A 17,908-nucleotide genomic window follows, 5' to 3' on the forward strand; every position below is an offset into this window, starting at 1 on the left:
GTGGGGTGCTAGTTTTAAAGGTTGGGACTGTTTTAGGTTGAAGGGCAAGGGGCAAAGGGGGTATGTTTTAAGTGAGAGGGACGATTTTAGGGCGGAAGCTGGGGTCGGCTAGGTTTAAGGTAAAGGGCAAAGTTTTAGTGCTTGGGCGGAAGGGGCAGTTTCCAGGGCAGAGGGGGCAGTTTTTAGGGCTCATGGCTTGGGGGTTCGGGTAGGTTTTAAGAAGGGGCAGCATTTTAAGGATCAGCGCAGGGGGGGGGCCGTGTTCAGGGCAAGAGGGCAGTTGTTAAAGCAGGGAGAGTCAGGTTAGTTTAAGGTTTAACAGGCGGGGTCGTTTTTACGGCTGGGGAGGGGTCGATTTTAGGGCAGGGGCCAGGATTTTAGGACTCAGGGTGGAGGGAAAAGGGCGTAAACTTTACCACACATCTGTACCAAACATTCCTTTACCACGACATTGCGTGGTAAAGGCATGCGTGGAAAAGGCATGTATGGTAAAGGGATGCATTGTTGAGACGTATTTGTAGTTCAGGTGGCTTAGTAGAGCCACACGTGGTTTAACCATGCGTGCCTCTGTCATACACCAGATTGCGCTGAGCTGTGTGCTCCCCTATCATAATTTCGGAAATTAGATTACCCTTTCACACATACTAGCCTTAACTGTTGGAATCCTTATATAAAAATATGAAACATGACAACAGTCTTCTTTGGCCCAATCGCATGATCTCGAGTTCATAAAAAGGTACTTCTTTTTGCATAATTTTTTTGACTAATTCACTTTTACCCTTTTTTCTCTGGCTCCTTTCCTTATGTGCTTCTTTCCATCTTTCCCTTTCTTCCGCAACACTCTTTCCTTCTGTTCCATTCTTTCGTCCTTTCTTTGTTTTCTTTTAATTTCTCTTCCTTTCTGCCTTGATTGATACCCTTTTCCTTTCATCCCATTTTTATTTGTCCCTTCATCTCTTTTCATTTTTTTCTCCTGCTCTTCTTTCTTTCTCTACCTATTGTTCTTCTTTCTTTCTAAGAAATCAATATCACAGATATATTTTCCATTCCTCCACCCCACCCTGAAAGGCAGCGTTGGTCCCTCAAACAAAAGGGTTTTATTCATTTGTGGTACACTCTACCCAATGTTTATATAAAATATGCTCTGCCTCTTTGTTCCTGACAGTGTAGCTGCGAGGAGGTGTCAGAGGTCGCCCATGAAACTGCATGTTTGTTGGATGCTACCTGCCCCAGAAGGTAGCTTCGAATAAGTTGAATATCATAAGGCCACATTTACAGTAGTTTATTTGCAGCAATGCCCCAAGGAACATTTCCACAAGGCATTAATAATAAGGGTATTTTCCGCACTGTGCGCTTGGCTCACCATTCTATGCTGGGTGGAAATCATACTGTCCCAGTCAACGTCGGATTGGAGGGTGGTGACGAGGGTAGATAGCTCCTCGGAGTGAGGTTTGTTGTGCATTAGAGGGTGCAGGTGCGAGGACATGTGCTGGTCATTGCCTTCCTCGCCGTCTCGTGATGCCAGGTCCTGGGTCATCGTTTCCTCCCCATCAGTTGTACAGGCAAATGGAGATGGGGCTTGCTTGGAAGACATTCTTCTGCAAACAAGAAAAGTGGCTTTTAAAAAAGCATATCAACCTCAGCAACTATTTTGATGACAATAATTAGCATTACAACAGCATTCATATGAGCCAGGAACACAATACACTGTACAATTTACTACAAAAGTAAGACATGACCACTTTAGTAACCCACGTGTGACCCGGTTATGTAGCCACTTGGAAGTCAGGGTAAGAGTGCTTGAGTAATATCCCCAACACTAACCCAGGGAAGTGCTTCATTTGTAAAAGAAATAAGTGCCAGGTCCCTCATCAGGAGACCGACCACCACATCTTGCATCATCCATTGCCCCAGCTAGCGCAGCAGAGGGTAGAAGCAATACAACTACTAACCATCATACTCCTAAAATTGTGACAACTAGACTATTCCAGACCCCGAAAGCTATAAGAATAGGTTGGGCGGCAGGTATTAGTCATTTTAATGTATATTGGATTTAAAAAACTACTGTTGTAGTGCTCCTCTTGAAATTAGACAAACAGCACCACCTTATGGCAGATTGACATAAGTGCCAGTGTTGACAATTACGTGCTAGTGCCGAGTATCGGAAACCACTGGCTCAAATTAAGCACAGACACAAGTACACCAGGATGGACATGACATGCCTTTGTTGGCCAGACCAGTTACTGCAGTTGTTCAGAAATGAAACAATCCAACCTCCTGAATGATTGAAAGTATCCTCTCAGTTAGAAAACCAGAGCAAAGAGCATGCCATAGGTGAAATAGCCCTTTTCATTTATTTTATTTTGGTTGACATTTTTCAAAATTGCTACTCGCCACCAACAGTTTGCACAACTCTCCCCCAACCCTGGCATTCTCCATCCTAGTTTACTGCCATCTCAGGGGCAGCCTGCACTGTTTGAAATAGCCATCCGCTGGTAGTGCCCCTAGCCACTTAGGTTTGCGTTGCTGTTAAAGTTGCTTTTTTGTTTGTATTTATGTATTTTTAAAGAATAATGTGAATAGCTGGATTATGAAGCACGATACAAAAAGCATATCAATATCTATATAATTTGTAATTGTACCTTACCCCACATGCTATGCACCGTTTTAAATTCATACTAACATCCAAATAAACTTCAGGTAAAGTTAAGGCCTTATATTAGCTCATAGTTGTTTTGAAATGAATCTGTGTGCACCTTAATAGTTCCCAGCGTCCTCATCTCAGGTGGGTTTGTAGCTGTGCGTGCTGGCACTGTGTGCTGGTGCCTGCCAGCAGGCAGCTCAGCACTTCCAAGAGGGGACTCCATGCCAGAGACTACTTCAGAGCCAACGGTTCAGCGTTGCACCCACCAGGGCACCAGCCATTTGCTTCAGTTACCAGACGCACAGCTTCAAATTAGGACCGGCTTAGATAGCCTAAATAGTTAGGGGTTTTTTCCGAAAGAAACTCGACCTTACGCTTTGGCAGAAACACTAATTTGCAAGCAAGTTTGAATAGCGCCAATGACATTTTTCACCAGGCAGAGAAACTTGCAAGATGGTCTTCTGTAAGGTGTTGCATTTTTTTCAGGTGAATAACCTCCCTGAAGAAAAAAAGACATTGTAAATAAAGATGTCAGTGCTTAGTTGAGAAACATTAGGAAACTATTTGATCAGTCAGAAGTTAAAAATGAAAGTGCTGTATCTTTGACGGCTTACTAGGAGTTTTGTGGGTTTTATTTATTGTGCATTAAAGTCAGGCGCAATCGTGGGTTCATCCAATGGATAAAAGACGGGCTTGATCTTCAGCTCCTGCACTACACAGCCCTTGAGGACAACAGCGAGTAACCTGAACCACACTGTTGCTGTAACACTGCTAGAATCCATGCACTATTTTAGCATTAGTCCCATGAGCGTCAAGAACGGTAGGCCAATCAACAAACATCAGGCCATATGCTCACAAGCACACTGTCTGGAGGCTGGATCCTGGAGCACATGTAAGTCCAAGTGTTCCCCTGACACTTTGTGTGATCTTGGGTATATGTTTATCACCCAGCATATTATTGTGTTAGGCCTATGATAATGGCTGGAAAAGGGATATCAAAACACTGACAATACTGCCATGAAAACTGAAACTAATAAAAGAAAGCTGGATCCTCTGTTTTCGACATGCCAATGGTAAGCTTTGCAAACTGCAATTTAAGGTGCATATTTGTAAATTGTTGTTTCTGTTTTTCTGATGACTACTCACTTTGGTACCAGTGGTAACTTTCGATATGTATGAGAGAGTCGGGTGAGGCAATTTGAAGATAAATGTTCTTCCTTTCATGTAAAAATGTGTATAAATAAATAAGAAGCTAACAATGTGCAACACACACCCATCACAACTAGACATGGATCCATCAACATGTTAAAAAAAATAAGAATGTGTGAAAACCAAGCACACATGAAACTGGTGAACACAAATGAACAAACATCTGAACTAAGGGGCACTAATACACCCACAAACCTGGAGCATGTACAAATACAGATGGATGCACTAGTTGCACCCGTGCGCACACACTGTGCACCTGATATTAACTCCTGTACCTAAATGCATGAAAATTAAAATTAAAAGAAAGAGGCATCCACATGCCACAAATATATGTGCTAAGCTAAAAACCAACAAATTAAGCTTTCATAGGCAAGGCCACCCATATAATGCACAGGCACAAACAAACACAAACAAGCATAAGCTCTCAAATATAGAAAATAATCTAACTCTCCATACAAATGGAAGCATACACATATTCACACACACAAATTAACAAGTAGAACTAACATACCCCACGGGCAAAAATACCACCGTTGCACAGGCAAGCACAAACTTTTACAGAGCGACTGAAATGTGTACATACTGAACATAAAAACACCCATAATGTACACATAGTGACACATACCTGCAAACGACAGCGGACATGAAGACACACACAAGTACACGCCTTGGGCTTAGCCATAAAAAATAAAAGATGCATAAAAATTGCCAACTTGCACAGATGCAGGCACCACAAAATGATGTTCCCACATACTCAGCCAATGCATTCCAACTACTCACATAAACAATTAGATACATAGAAAATGCATGTAATCATGGATATGTAAACCGAAAATCGAATAGAGCCGGAAATATCAACTCACATACCACTATGCATATATGACACACGAACACATATTCTCAGCACAATGTACAAGGTAAACAACCACACAAAAATGATATATGCTGACAGAAAACACCCCGAAGAAAAGCACATGTACGCAAACAACATAAATAAACACAGACACGCAAAACACAAAGCATACATAAAGCTAACCCATTTGCACACATCCTTCACACACCACATCTGCATTTCACTACATAGGCGCATGCTCGATGCAAATACTAGGATAGTAGCCATTGCTAAGTAGTCAAGGCAAAGTACGAATTTAAGGAACAGAAACCACAGAATAACCATAAAGTGCACCTTATACTCAGGTCCAGGCTGACAGTCAAAACCAGCCCTGGCAAAATGTTCAAACCTGCGCCGCTCCCTTCCTCCTCTCACATCTCATTCCCTTTAAATTTACCCTTTTCTTTTCTCTGTTTCTCCTAAAGCACCCTCTGTTTTTTCTGTAATTTCCTGGGGAGATGAAAAAGTAGCAGAGGTGTCAGCAGTAACCCTCTCTGCAACTACAAACCTGCCCCCAAAGTCTCCAGCCCACCGGGAAAATGACCGATGCAAAAAATGGGCAGCCCAGTGCTGCTCTAGAAGCCTTCCCGTGCCTGCTGCAGTTAACCTCGGGGAGTTGGGGAAAGTAACAGAAGCAGCAGCCCTGGGTTTTCAAAGCCAGTCTCCAAAACCTCCAGCCCACCGGGGAAATGCTCGGTGGAATAAATGGCCTGTCCGCACCTGTCTATAGCCTTGAAGCCGGAAAACACCTCTCTGGAACCTGTTATTAAACTTTTAGAATAAGATCTCAATTGTGATTGCTCTCCAACATTAATTGATTTCATACCATTTTTTACAAAATTCACAAATCACTTAACATAGGAAGCCACAAAGGCATGTTCAAATTAGCAAATCATTAGCTGGCAAGCACTGTTTTTACAGACAAATAAATACTGATTAAAGAGTCTGGAAATCTGAGCCTAACAGTTAAATTTACAAATCTGTCACATGCTTTCATGAATATTACAGTGAAGGAAGTTTCAGGTGCAAAGAAAAATAATTGAGTTAATTCCGATTTAAACAGTACTTTCTGTGCAGCAGCCTATATTCACATAGGATTTAACAACTAATTCTACATTTCTCACAATTAATGAAGAGGCTCAGATTTAGTATCATGGAGTGAAAACATGACTACGGGATCAAATAGTCTAATTACACATTTTTTCATCAAAACTATTGCACAGCTAAAGCACCCTTTAAAGAAAGAGGATGATATTTATAAGTACCGCTAGAAACAAATATTGTGAAAACTGAAAAATAAAACCCCAGCATTACTTGATCAGAGAGCATTCCAACACCGGGAATGCAAAGGTTACTCCCAATCGGTGGAATGTTGGAAAGATTATTCCACTGGACAGGAGGCCTCCTGCTCTGATACCTTTGGAGCGGGATTTTAACCACTGCCAGTAATCCACACTTTGTTATCGTTTTACAAAAATGTTGTACTTTGTATGGGCACAGCAAGAAAATGACCGCAAAAACATTTGCCTAATTTTCATAATACGTTCTGTAGCAACAAATGCTAGTTGGGCATCCTTTATACTGGCAAAATACACGATATAACAACACTTTCTTGGAAAAATTGCACTTTATAGTGGAAGTGTACTCACAAACATACACTAAGTGCCCGATTCCGATCTAGCTCGAAGGGCCTCCTGACGGCATCTGTCAGGAGCGACTCCGTCTCATACCTGTGATTTCCGGACGACTCATACCACTTTATGAGCGAGCAAGTATGATGCCAGTATCACCTCGTGCTCCGACCAACTCGTTCTTGTCAGCAACGCCGTCCGGACGACTCCAACTTCATCGACGTACACCACGCAATGGGTCGGATTCCCGAACGACCAAGTACGATGCGCACGTCGAGCAGACGGATCGACTCCGACCCGCCAACATTAAAAAGCTCCCAGAAACAAGCTTTGGGGGTCCGTGGCGGACCCCCCACTTCATCCGGGACCCTACAACTTGATCACTGGGTGGAGCCCAAGTGTCCCCTCTACACATGCATGCACGGTGCGGGTGGGAGGAGGCGTCCCCGTGATAGGGGGCACCCTTGTCCCAGATGTGCATTTTTTGTCTATTGGAGCCTAAGTACGCAACATACACCAGCCTCCCATAGACTTCACTGGGGCCCCCCTCGTACTCTGTCGCTCAGAGCCCTGGAGCACGAGTCGTTCGGAAAGCTCGACGGGTGCGAGTCGGCTGTAGGGCTTTCCCAGCGAGATCGGAATCGGGCCCTAAGTGGTAGAAATATGCACACAGACAGTATGCGGACACCATAAATTTACAACCTGTTCTGAACATGTGGTAAATGGAAGCAGCAGGTCTCTGCAGTGGTGCAAGGTGGGAGTGGGCCAGGCAAGGTGGATCATTCCAGCAAGTGGGGATGTCCACAAACACACTTCTTGATTGAATTATCTCCTAAGCAGTGTGGCTTTCAGATCTGTTCTGAATATGTGGTATTTTGCGTGAACTTTGTGGGAATTAATACGTTGTTCCAGATTTGTACTTCCAAGAGCATGGATTCAACAAAATGTCAGGAGTAGAGTTGTCACACACCATTTAGCCCCCTGTCCCTACGATGTCACAGAGTTATTATCTCATCCCTCACACTTCAACAGACTCCTACTGGCTCCTGAGAGCCTGTAGGAAGGGCAGAGATTGAAAAATGGAACATTACTAGTGCTTTTAAAGTCCTAGTCATTGTATTCCTGTTGCTGCCATAAAATCTCCCCGAACAGGGGTAACAGGGTCAGAGCAAGGACTACTAAAGAATAAGCATGTGTTACCTTCGGCTATCTCTATTTGATGTCAATGGTCCGCTGCTATCTTTTTTATGCACTGTCTTCCAGAGGGTCAGATAACCCACTGGATTCAGACAGGAAAGTTTTGAGTTGCACATTTCTGGGGCTACCTGGACATCTTTCCCTCAGAAAGCCTTGTACATTGATTAACGACCTCAAAGGCAATTTCCGGTTCTACTTGGAGTCACAAGATATCAAAGGGAGGACAAAGTGAGACAAAAGTTCAAGGGACGGGGAGGTTTGTTCATGGTGTGTTAGCCAAAAATACGGTTGAGCTATAGTTTTAGGTCTCCTTCAATGTGGCATTTCCAGAATATTTACTGCAGAAGATGACACATCGGCTGGTCCTTTTTTATGCTACTGCTTTATATTGGTCAGGATTGATTGTATTGAAGACCACCCAATACAAAGGGAAATATGGAGAGGTGTCAGTGAAGATAAACAAAGCAGGTGTGATGTAGACACACATCTTGGTCCCTGGATATTAGGCGGACAGAAGAATGAGGGATGAGTTTTAGTCAGGAGGAGGCAGGAGACGAGGGAGAGGATGGATAAAAGGGCATTGTAGCAATATAGTTTGGAGATGGCTGGGGAGTCAACAAATTTGCAAGACTGAATGTGGGAATGGAAGGCTTCCTCCTCCTAAGTAATTGCTGTCCAGGTAGGCTGAAATTAGTAATTTTGTCAATGTGAAGTCTGAAGTTGAGTAGAGAAGGAGAATAAACACAGAAGATTTAATGTATGTGCCACAGGAAGGTAAAATGCTGTTGATTCACGGACAAAGTAGTGATATTGTATAAGAAATCTTAAGAAGTTCTGTTTTTGAAAAGTTGAGCTCAGTGAAGATGAATAATATCAAGTCCATCAGATAGCAACAGTGGTACGTAATTATCACTTTCAGATACAATTCAGTGTTTTAGTGTGCGGTAAGGGAAAGTCCTGTGAAAGGTAGTAATTCCTGCCATGGCTCCAGTAAAGGGAGAGCAAACAAACTGATACTTTGCCAACCAACATACTCACACACTCAATTACAAGAACAAACATAAACGTATCCAGGGTTCCAGGTACATTTTCCAGGCATGATAGCATCCTGGATGTTTTAAACTGGAAATGATAACCACTGGTAAGTGCAATGCACAGGGAGAGAAGGATAACACGGGCTGCAAGCCCCTTGGCCTTTGTTTGAAAAAGAAAGTTTGAGATTGGGAGCCTCAGATCATTCAACTGAACACCTTCAGGAAGACCCTCAAGACCTGGCTCTTTGGCTAAACAGATCTGCGGACACCCCTCCCCCCCTCCCTCAGCACCTTGAGACCCTCACGGGTGAGTAGCGCACTTACAATTCCCTGATTGATTGACTGACTGTGAAGTTCTTCTACCTGCCCACATAACGCAAATCATGCATACAATGTTAGTTTTATATAACCAGTTGTATACTTACTCTACGGCATTCCTGCTTATCTGCCCTGATTTATTCGTAAACATATACTACCTGTTCAACTACCCTTTACTTAAGCAGCAATGTACAGCAGCATTTTTAATCCTGGTGCTTTGTTTCTATGAATCTTCTGTCATAGCACTACTGGTAACATTTGCTATATGCTCTATACCGTGTAATATTGAAGGATGCCTGTGAGATGCAATGCTCAGGAGCCATGGACTGGCACACACTTCAGCTTTCAGGCACAGCTTACTGAGACCTCTAGGAAGCATTGTGGAGCTCAATGACCATTCTACCTGATAGCTGCATGAATAGGCAGTAGCTTTCAAATAATGGATTTCAGGTCAAGGGAACGTTTTCCAATTTTGTACAGCATTTTATGCTAGTGCCCCAGCACTGGTGATATGAGTACTTGGGGCTTGATGTAATAACCAATTGTGTGTTTGCAAATTCAACCGTTTCCAAAATAGGTGCATTTATGACCACAAAATACGTTTTTACTGTCCCATATTGCGAGTTGGTAAACCTTTACTGATTCGCAATTTGGAAGAGGCGTGGTGTAGGCAGCCCTTCCAAACTGCTAACTGCTATGAAATTTATCAATGTTTAGATACCATAATCCAGTTGCAAAACATTGAAAAATTAATAACTCCTGAGATGAGGTGGTAACCCATTTGCAAAATGGAAAGGGTCCGAACGCCTAGCCCTTTGCGCATGAAGGACAGATATATGACCAGACACCAAAAGTGGTCAAATTGGATAACATTAACAGCAATGAATACCAATAATTTATACAATCCTTAAAATGTGGGAGAAAGGAGCTAAGGCGCTTATTGGTTAACTGCAGGATTTAACATGGGTAACAAACATTTTTATCCAACCACAGGCATACCACGATTATACAAATAACACTTGCACTCCTTCCTGCCAGTGGCGGCTAGCATCTACATGGAGGGGGGCGCGTGTGCCAGAGAAAACAATATAAAAATACACTTACCTGAAAACGAAAATGACGTCCTCTGCTCAGGGCATCTTCTTACGGGAACTGGATGCTGCAACTCCCTTGACCAATCCTGGGGCAGCACTCATGCAGCATGAGAGCAACACCCTGATTGGAGGGAGTGGACTCACTCGGTGCTCCACTTTGCTCTGGAGGCCTGCACTTGCTCTAACCCAGCTGTCTTAAGACAGCTAGGTTAGAGATGCTTAAAGTGCGCATGTGTGGCTTAAAACAGTTCACATTGAGCCCACCCTCCCTCCTGCTGTTGCCACTCCGACCCCGTCCTGATGCTCTGCATGGGGCGTCGATGAAAAATAAAATGGTAATAAATTACCATATTATTTTTCATCTCAGATTTTAGGGGGAATTTTAAGTAGGGTGGCGCTCTCCCACTCCTGCTTCCTGCTCACTTTAAACCTGTGTGCACTTGGAGGCTTCTATGGAGAAATCTTGAACATTGAACATATTCATTCATTCGGATTGTGACTCTGAAGCCTGACTAAAGTGCGCTTTGTAATGATATGAGGCGGGGCCACATGCAGAGAGGTTTGTGCTATGGCAGACTTTTCCTTTGGCAAATGGCCTGAATCATTCTGTCAAGCAAAGCCATTTGGACATAAACCCGAAAAAAAGTAAGCCTAGCCCATTAAGCATAATTTTAGCTTTAAGCTGCCCCAATGAACAATATGCCTAACCCCAATTAAATATAACTGTACAGCTGTAAAAATAGAGTTCATGTGGCCGGCGCAGGGAGCCTGCTTAAAGGCATGGTTGTGAGGGAGTGTTTTCATAAGGCAGGCCGGGCCCTCAATCTTAATCAGCCAATAAATTATTTCCTGCAATTATATTAAATAGAAAATTATCTTCAAATTGGGAGTGTTAATTGAAAATCAAAATTCAGAGTGAAGTTTAGAAATGACACAGTGAATACAATTATTCCGGCGCTGCTTCGCCTCTGTTTCATAAACAGGTTTTAGTAATGCACGGAGTGACCCTGTAGTTACGCTTCCTGCTTACAGCGCAGCGCAAATACAAACAACGTGCATCTTTTGAGTTATTAGCGTAAAACCAGGCCCTGTTATTCGACGCAGAGCTCCTTCACTGGACCTAAAGGAAACTCCACTGAGCTGTTGTTCAATTTCGAAAGGTTTATATGTCAATTAGTTCTCCCTTAAGATGCAACAGAAATCAGCAACCAGGTTTGAAATATATTACCAAAGAATCGCATTAGTTGACGTGGCTGAGTGGTGGGCGCGAAGGAGAAATGGAGCAGGCTGGTGAGAAAAGATGTCTGATGGGAGAAGAATGTTGGAAACCTCTGCCACAAATCCCGGGCGATCTACTGCTTAGCCTCTAAATCTAAGTATACTCACGGTGAGGGCAAGTCATGGCCAGCATCTCGGTGTGCATGACGAGTTAAACAACTACCACCTTTTCAACTTGAAACGAGGGGTCAGTTGCAGTGAAATAGAATATTTTTTTAGGTCGGGCTCTTTGGTTACGTTTGAAACATCTGTGTTGTTCATTCACCTTGCAGTGGTCACAAACACCTGCAAAGGTATGTTCAAGTTTCTACGTTACTCATCCTCTTAGTTCTACCTATAGTTTACTGCCAGACCACCATTGCTTTATTGCCCCTGGGTGAACACCATTGGCCCATTTCTGTGGTATCTGTGGTTACACTTATAATACCACTCTCCTAATGCTAGGTGGACCCAAAATCCTACTACTGTGGTGTTCAAGGTTATCCTTGGGTTGTGTTATCTCTGCTTCTGGGAATTTTATAGATGCACTACTTTACTGTTGGTGGTCACCCATTGGTCATGCCTCCTCGAATACAGGATGGCATCTTAGTATCTTGCCACAGAAGGTGTCTGTTGATTTCATGGGTTCTACCTTTACCAATTCTGATTGGACCCAGTCCCAGTGTCACATAAACTTTATCAGTTGCTAGAAAGCAGTTGACAATTGATAAGGAACTTTTGGTAATTACATTCAAATGTGGCACTGTTCCTCACAAATCTATCCGCTTCAACCAATATTGGAACAACCAATATTGGAAGTTCAGCTAAATGTTTGATGTGGCAAGCTTGTAGCATGCCTCTGAATCTCACGTACAATACCAAACTACTTCTCATACACACTGCTATAAAAAAAACATCTATCAACCATGTAAGCCCTCCAAATAATTTTGTAAACTGAAGATTTTGCAACCTTAAAGCAATCTTACTATTATGTATGGCTTTCATTAACAGCCAACATTATGACTATCCAGATTTTACAACTGGTTATTCTCTGACCTGATGAAGTTACAATTGGGAACACGGCTTGTGTTCGACTGTTGCTATATCATATCTGTAAGTGTTCCCTTTCCCTCTAACCCTCACTTTGCCCAAGTCTCCAGAGACTCGGGTGTTGGGTCGCCTCTTGTGGACTAAATAGACAACACGGAGAAAGCAGGTATGAAGTGTTTCTATTTATTTTTGTTTATTTGCATTCCTCGTATATCCCTATATACTCCCCGCCTCCTCAACTCCTCCCACCTTCCAGTCCCCATATCCTGTCCTTTCCTGCTTGCATTGCCACCAGGGTCCTAGTGCCCTGGTATTAAGGCACAGTTACTACATTACATCAGGCGAAGCAGTGGAGTAGCAACTGGTGCTCTCACCCACATTCTTTCTCCACAAGGAGGCAGAAGAGGAAGGACTGAGCCTGTGCAACCTTTACATTTTCTATCAGCTGTAGCCCCCTTCTAACCTGCACTGACAGAGAAAAACATGCCACATTGACAGTGGTGCTCACACACTGTATACATGGCACCAGCAATCAACTCTCAAACTGAAAGCAGAGAATGAAGCTTTGAGCTGGGCGCAGGAGGGAAGCTATTGGGGGGGGGGTGAGCGGCAGAAAGTCAATTTGGGAAGTGGAGGGAGGGTATATGCACTGGCAGTAGGTGAGGGATGTTTTGAGATGTGGGCAGCAGTAACATATAAGCGGATGGTGCCTGGGGTGGGTGAAAGGAGGGTAGGTATTGTATTTTTTATACTTGTGAGGTGCAGGAGAGAATTTATGTTGAGGGTGGTAGGAGTGCGTGGTAGAAGGTAGGTATTATTTTTCTTTTGTTTGGGAGGGGAGGAAGATGAATAATGCTGAGGGTGGTGAGAGTGAGTGGTATCAGGTGAATACAGGGCGGTGGGCTGAGGTAGGTGAGGCCTTGTTCTGTATGGCTTCCCTATTATACATCTACCCCCAGGGCCGGACTGGCTACCGGGCAGTTGTGTGTGCTGCCGAGCTGGGGGCTAATTTCTCTTTGGTGTGGGCTTATTTCGCTGATGGGGACCTGCGTGCGCTTTGAAATAAAAAAAGCAAAACGAATTTAGTTTTGCAAAAACAGGTCCCCATCAACGAAATCATCCCCCTGCTCGGCAGCACACACGACTGCCCGGTAGCCAGTCCGGCGCTGTCTACCCCCACACAGCTATTGAAAGTGGGAGTGAATGATGTATAGATGTAGACATTACATACAATTGTAGGTGGGAAAAGTGAATATTGGAGATGTTTTTCACTTTGGGGTTCTAGGTGACTTCTTGCTTCACTTTCCTTGTGAACTGATGTCACTCAGAGCTCATCTAAAAATCTATGCATGTTTGCTTGTCTGTAAGGAGTTTCTATGCTTAGTTTTATGACAAGCTGGGTGGTCAGTTCAAGATGATTAAGGCAGAGAAACCATGCCTTCTTGGCCTAACGGCTAAGGCGCTCGACCTCGGACCTGGGGATCTGGGTTCGAGTCTCGGTAACGACGCCAAAACCTCCTGTGATTCTGGGCAAATCACTTAATCTCCCTGTGCCTAAAAATGAAAGTGTGTGTCCTCATGTAAAAAAAAAAACGTAACTTGTGCTATGTAAAGCGCTCTGATACCTGATTCGGTTCGGGTCTAGTTCGCGCTATATAAAACTCTACGAAAAAAAGAGCATTTCTCAGTACCGCCTAAAACCAAGGGCTTACCTGAGGCGAGAGTCAAGGTTTACTGTAAATAATAACAATTAGTTTAGGTAACAGTCTTACTGATTACATTATGCCTCTGAGCACTTTTATCAAATGGGATTTTACAAAAGCTAGTGGTTAGTCATTCATTGAACCCTAGAAGTTAAAAGGAACCTTTGGCAGGCATACAGGTGTGTGCAGCAGACAAATAAAGCGTTGAGGCCACTAACGGTTACTGAAGGAATTAATTAGTGGCTCTCTTGCAAACTTTAGGGAAATCATTGCTTCCATGTGTTTTAAAGAAATGACTAAAATGTCTCCAATCATTTTCACTTAAAATCATAAATTTCAAGTGTTAGTCCAATTACTCAAGTTAAATTTAAGCAAAACAAGACTACAATATCCAGAATGCATTAGGCTATCACACACAATTCCAGGATAGGAAAGAGTGTCCGTAATGGACTGGAGAAAAGTGGTCACCCTCACCTTCTCTCCACCATTGAAAAAGGAAAAAATATAACATTTTGTTTTTCACTTGACCATCATCATGCTTCTGATTCAGTTAAGACTTTTTTTTGTATCTATGAATCAATTTACTTTGTGTATTTTCTACCAACCATCATTTGTAAATAGAACTCAAGAAAATGTTTGTAAAATGAATTTTTAAAATTGGATAAATTACACAAAGGTGCGAGTGCAACTTCATTAACCCTTTGTGAATCATTACTAGAATTTTCAATTTGGTTTGCTTCGATTCATTTTTTCCAATAAATATATTTGCCATGTTGAAAACTGACAGTTATCAGTTATTCACAAAACCTACAAACGATAAAGTAGTAAGTGCGCGGTGAACATTGAAGACTGTGCATAATAAACTATTGAAATAAGCTATTCCTACTTACTGCCAGTTTAATTATAGGCTGCTCTGTGTTTTATGCAATGTGTTTCGAACCAAAGACCACCGAAATAATACCTAAGGGCTTGTGAATAAAAATCTATACGTCAATTTCCATTTGTCTGTTGTTCTCTCATTGACCTTAGAGCCTTTTCCCATTTGGCTTTGTGACATTGTTTTTCCAAAATTACGTTAAATGTCCCTGTTAACTATATAAAGTAGCCTGTAGGAGCTCAGTGCGGCAATTGCTGCATGCCTTTCTTGCAGTTAATTTTATTCATATCAGTGACTGGTGCATTTGTAGTATAAGAATTATAGAAGAGGATGGGTTTAAGGGGATGAAAAAGGAAAAAGCCATGTATATGCCATGTATAAATTATGCACAGAGATGGCTAGTGACATCTGAAGCCCTTATGAAGGGCACGGCTCTGCTTCTTCTGTTGTTGTTGTATCTGTATTTGTCAATTTGCATTAATCATTCATCCAGCCACTCAAATTGTGAATTTACTGGTCACACAAGCAAAGTAACCACACGTCAGCCTGATTATCTAGAACACATCTGGCTACATCGCGGATCTTGTTGAATGACATTCAGAGCCACTTTTAGCAACACGGAGTTTGAAAATTATTTATACACTTTAGGGAATAATTCATTATTTAATCATATGCATCACACAGACAAAAAGGGCTTTTACAGGGCGCAAGTTATTCAGTAAGCATGCTGTTCAATGGCGTGTTCAAGATCCGGAGCGCTGCTACAAAACGATATAGAAATAAAATCATGATATTGTACTCAGAACATGGCAACGAATCTTCTATGTCACCTAATTTGAGCAGCCTTCAAATTTGAATATATGAAAAGAAATGAAGTGAAGGAAAGACCTTCCCAATGGTCAGATTACTAATATATCTGATACCTGTGAGCCGGTGCGCATACAATCTAGATAAGCGCGTATAAGGGTGTTATTGGCTTACTGCCTTTCACAGCCTATGAACAGAGCTTGCGTCCATTAAACCATGAGCCAAGAGTGAGTGAACAATGTGAAAGGCCATAAACCGACGTTTTTAAAGAATATTATTGTTCATGGCCTATAGTAAACTGTAATACTTGATTCTACTACTGATTCTATTTAATTTTCATCAATGTTTGGGATTTCAGCTAAAGGTAAATACTGACCTCTAAGAAAATAAATCTATATATTCTGAGCAAAAGGGCCATGAAATGTTTTTTTTGAATCTGCTTTTATACATGGGGATTGATAATTCAGATTGCTTTTTTAACTACTGATTATTCACCTTTAGCCAAGATAAAGTGTCAAGTGCATTTGTGTCACCGAAAAAAACAGCATGGGATGTAGTTAAGCCGATACATATGACACAATATTTAGGAACTAACCGGGACCATGCTAGAGAAGTGCCTCAAAAAATGATCCTGGGCCTCACGTCGGCGCAATACTGTCCAATGCATTTTTCATGGTAGAAAATGATCTCCCATCTTCTACTGCCAGCAAGAAAAGTTATCCTGTGCTTTTGGGACAAAGCGGAGCTTCCTACTTATTGACATATTTTGACAAAGTCTATGTACACTTGTAGGTTATGAAAAGCTGGAATATAATAACCTGGGACTCAACCAGATATTTCACCAAATGTGGCCTTGAATAAGGTTTGACAGCATCACACCCAAATGTAACTTCATGCTATCTACTGATAGGCTCAGCAGCAAATCAGAATACAGCTTACTGTGACTGCATGCTAACCTAGCTATAAGGCAACATGACTCTGAGAAATTAAACCAATGTGCAGGCGAGATGTCAGGCTTCTATCATATGGATATGGTTTGATGGCAGCAGTGGAGAGTGAGCACTGGACCTCACTGCCTGTAGCATTGTTATGCTATTGCCTAGCATGCAATTTTTCATGGTATTCATAAAACATGTCATCCCTACACCTAATAAAGGAACAAAAATCTAAGTTGATTACTTTTAGACTATGCCACATAACTTTGGTAAAAAGAACAATTGATGGACAGAATGCAGAACAATGTCATACATTCACCCCAGTACAGAGATCTAGGCCTAAATCCATCGTTTTTTTGCTCACCATGCCATTGCAGTTTGGACCCAGCCATATGCAAATCAGTCTTGACCCTGTATCTAATGGGAACAGTCCAGCCCCAACTGCCAGGCCAGGTCCTCCCTGGACTGGAAACAAGCACCCTAGGACCAGTTCCAGGCTTTCAGCCCTCATCAGCCAGGATAGCTTGACTCCAGTGGCATGGAGAGCACGGGACTCACATCTGAGCATACCCGTCCAATTTGGGTTGACAAATGCAAAAAGAACAATTGATGGACAGAATGCAGAACAATATCATACATTCACCCCAGTACATAACTTTGGAACGCACAATATCTAAAGCTCTTGCGCAATAGCCACATGACCTCTTGATGCCAGAAGATAAGTTTGTCCAAAGTGCTAATGTCAGAATAAATTATTTATGAGTTGGGAGCATGCACTCATCGCTGAGACATGCTTCTTGATAAGGCCAAGATTCCTCTAACTGACCCTGTAGGACAATCGCGTGTAGTATACATTTGGTGCACTGAGTGAGGTAGATCCAAACAGCTTTAACTTATGATGAGCTACAGAATCGTGGTCTTAAGCTTGCATCACAACTAGGGTTGAATAGGGATATTCCAGTGATTTGTCTACCACCAAACACCACAACATAGCTGAAAAGAACCCAGGTCCCCTAAATCAACAATTATTCAGTTAGCAAACAAATGGAATGATGTGGGGTATATTATATGTGACATCTGGGCCACTGATGCTATCAGATTACTTATTTTCTCATTGTTGTGACCCCTCTCTCCATTCTTCATGGAACGTCAAGGAGTTGGCCAGCCTTAGAAATAGTGAACAGTAAATAAATACTTGTATGAGTGCTTATTCTTAGTATATAGGATACTTGCACTCTTTTCTTATTTACTGCAACACAT

General features: G+C 42.4%; 1 protein-coding gene across 4 annotated transcripts in view; it reads right to left on the reverse strand.

The window, feature by feature from the left end:
- The window catches only part of SOX6 (SRY-box transcription factor 6), a 789,572-nt gene that overhangs the window by 481,380 nt on the left and 290,284 nt on the right, over positions 1 to 17,908 (reverse strand). For all 4 annotated transcript variants that reach the window (XM_078681028.1, XM_078681029.1, XM_078681026.1 and 1 more), the window contains one exon: positions 1,364 to 1,598. In XM_078681028.1, the coding sequence (XP_078537154.1) occupies positions 1,364 to 1,598 (235 nt within the window). The remainder of the gene's footprint in view (positions 1 to 1,363; positions 1,599 to 17,908) is intronic.

Source organism: Lissotriton helveticus, chromosome 3_1 (genome assembly GCF_964261635.1).
Source record: "Lissotriton helveticus chromosome 3_1, aLisHel1.1, whole genome shotgun sequence".
Classification (NCBI taxonomy): domain Eukaryota; kingdom Metazoa; phylum Chordata; class Amphibia; order Caudata; family Salamandridae; genus Lissotriton; species Lissotriton helveticus.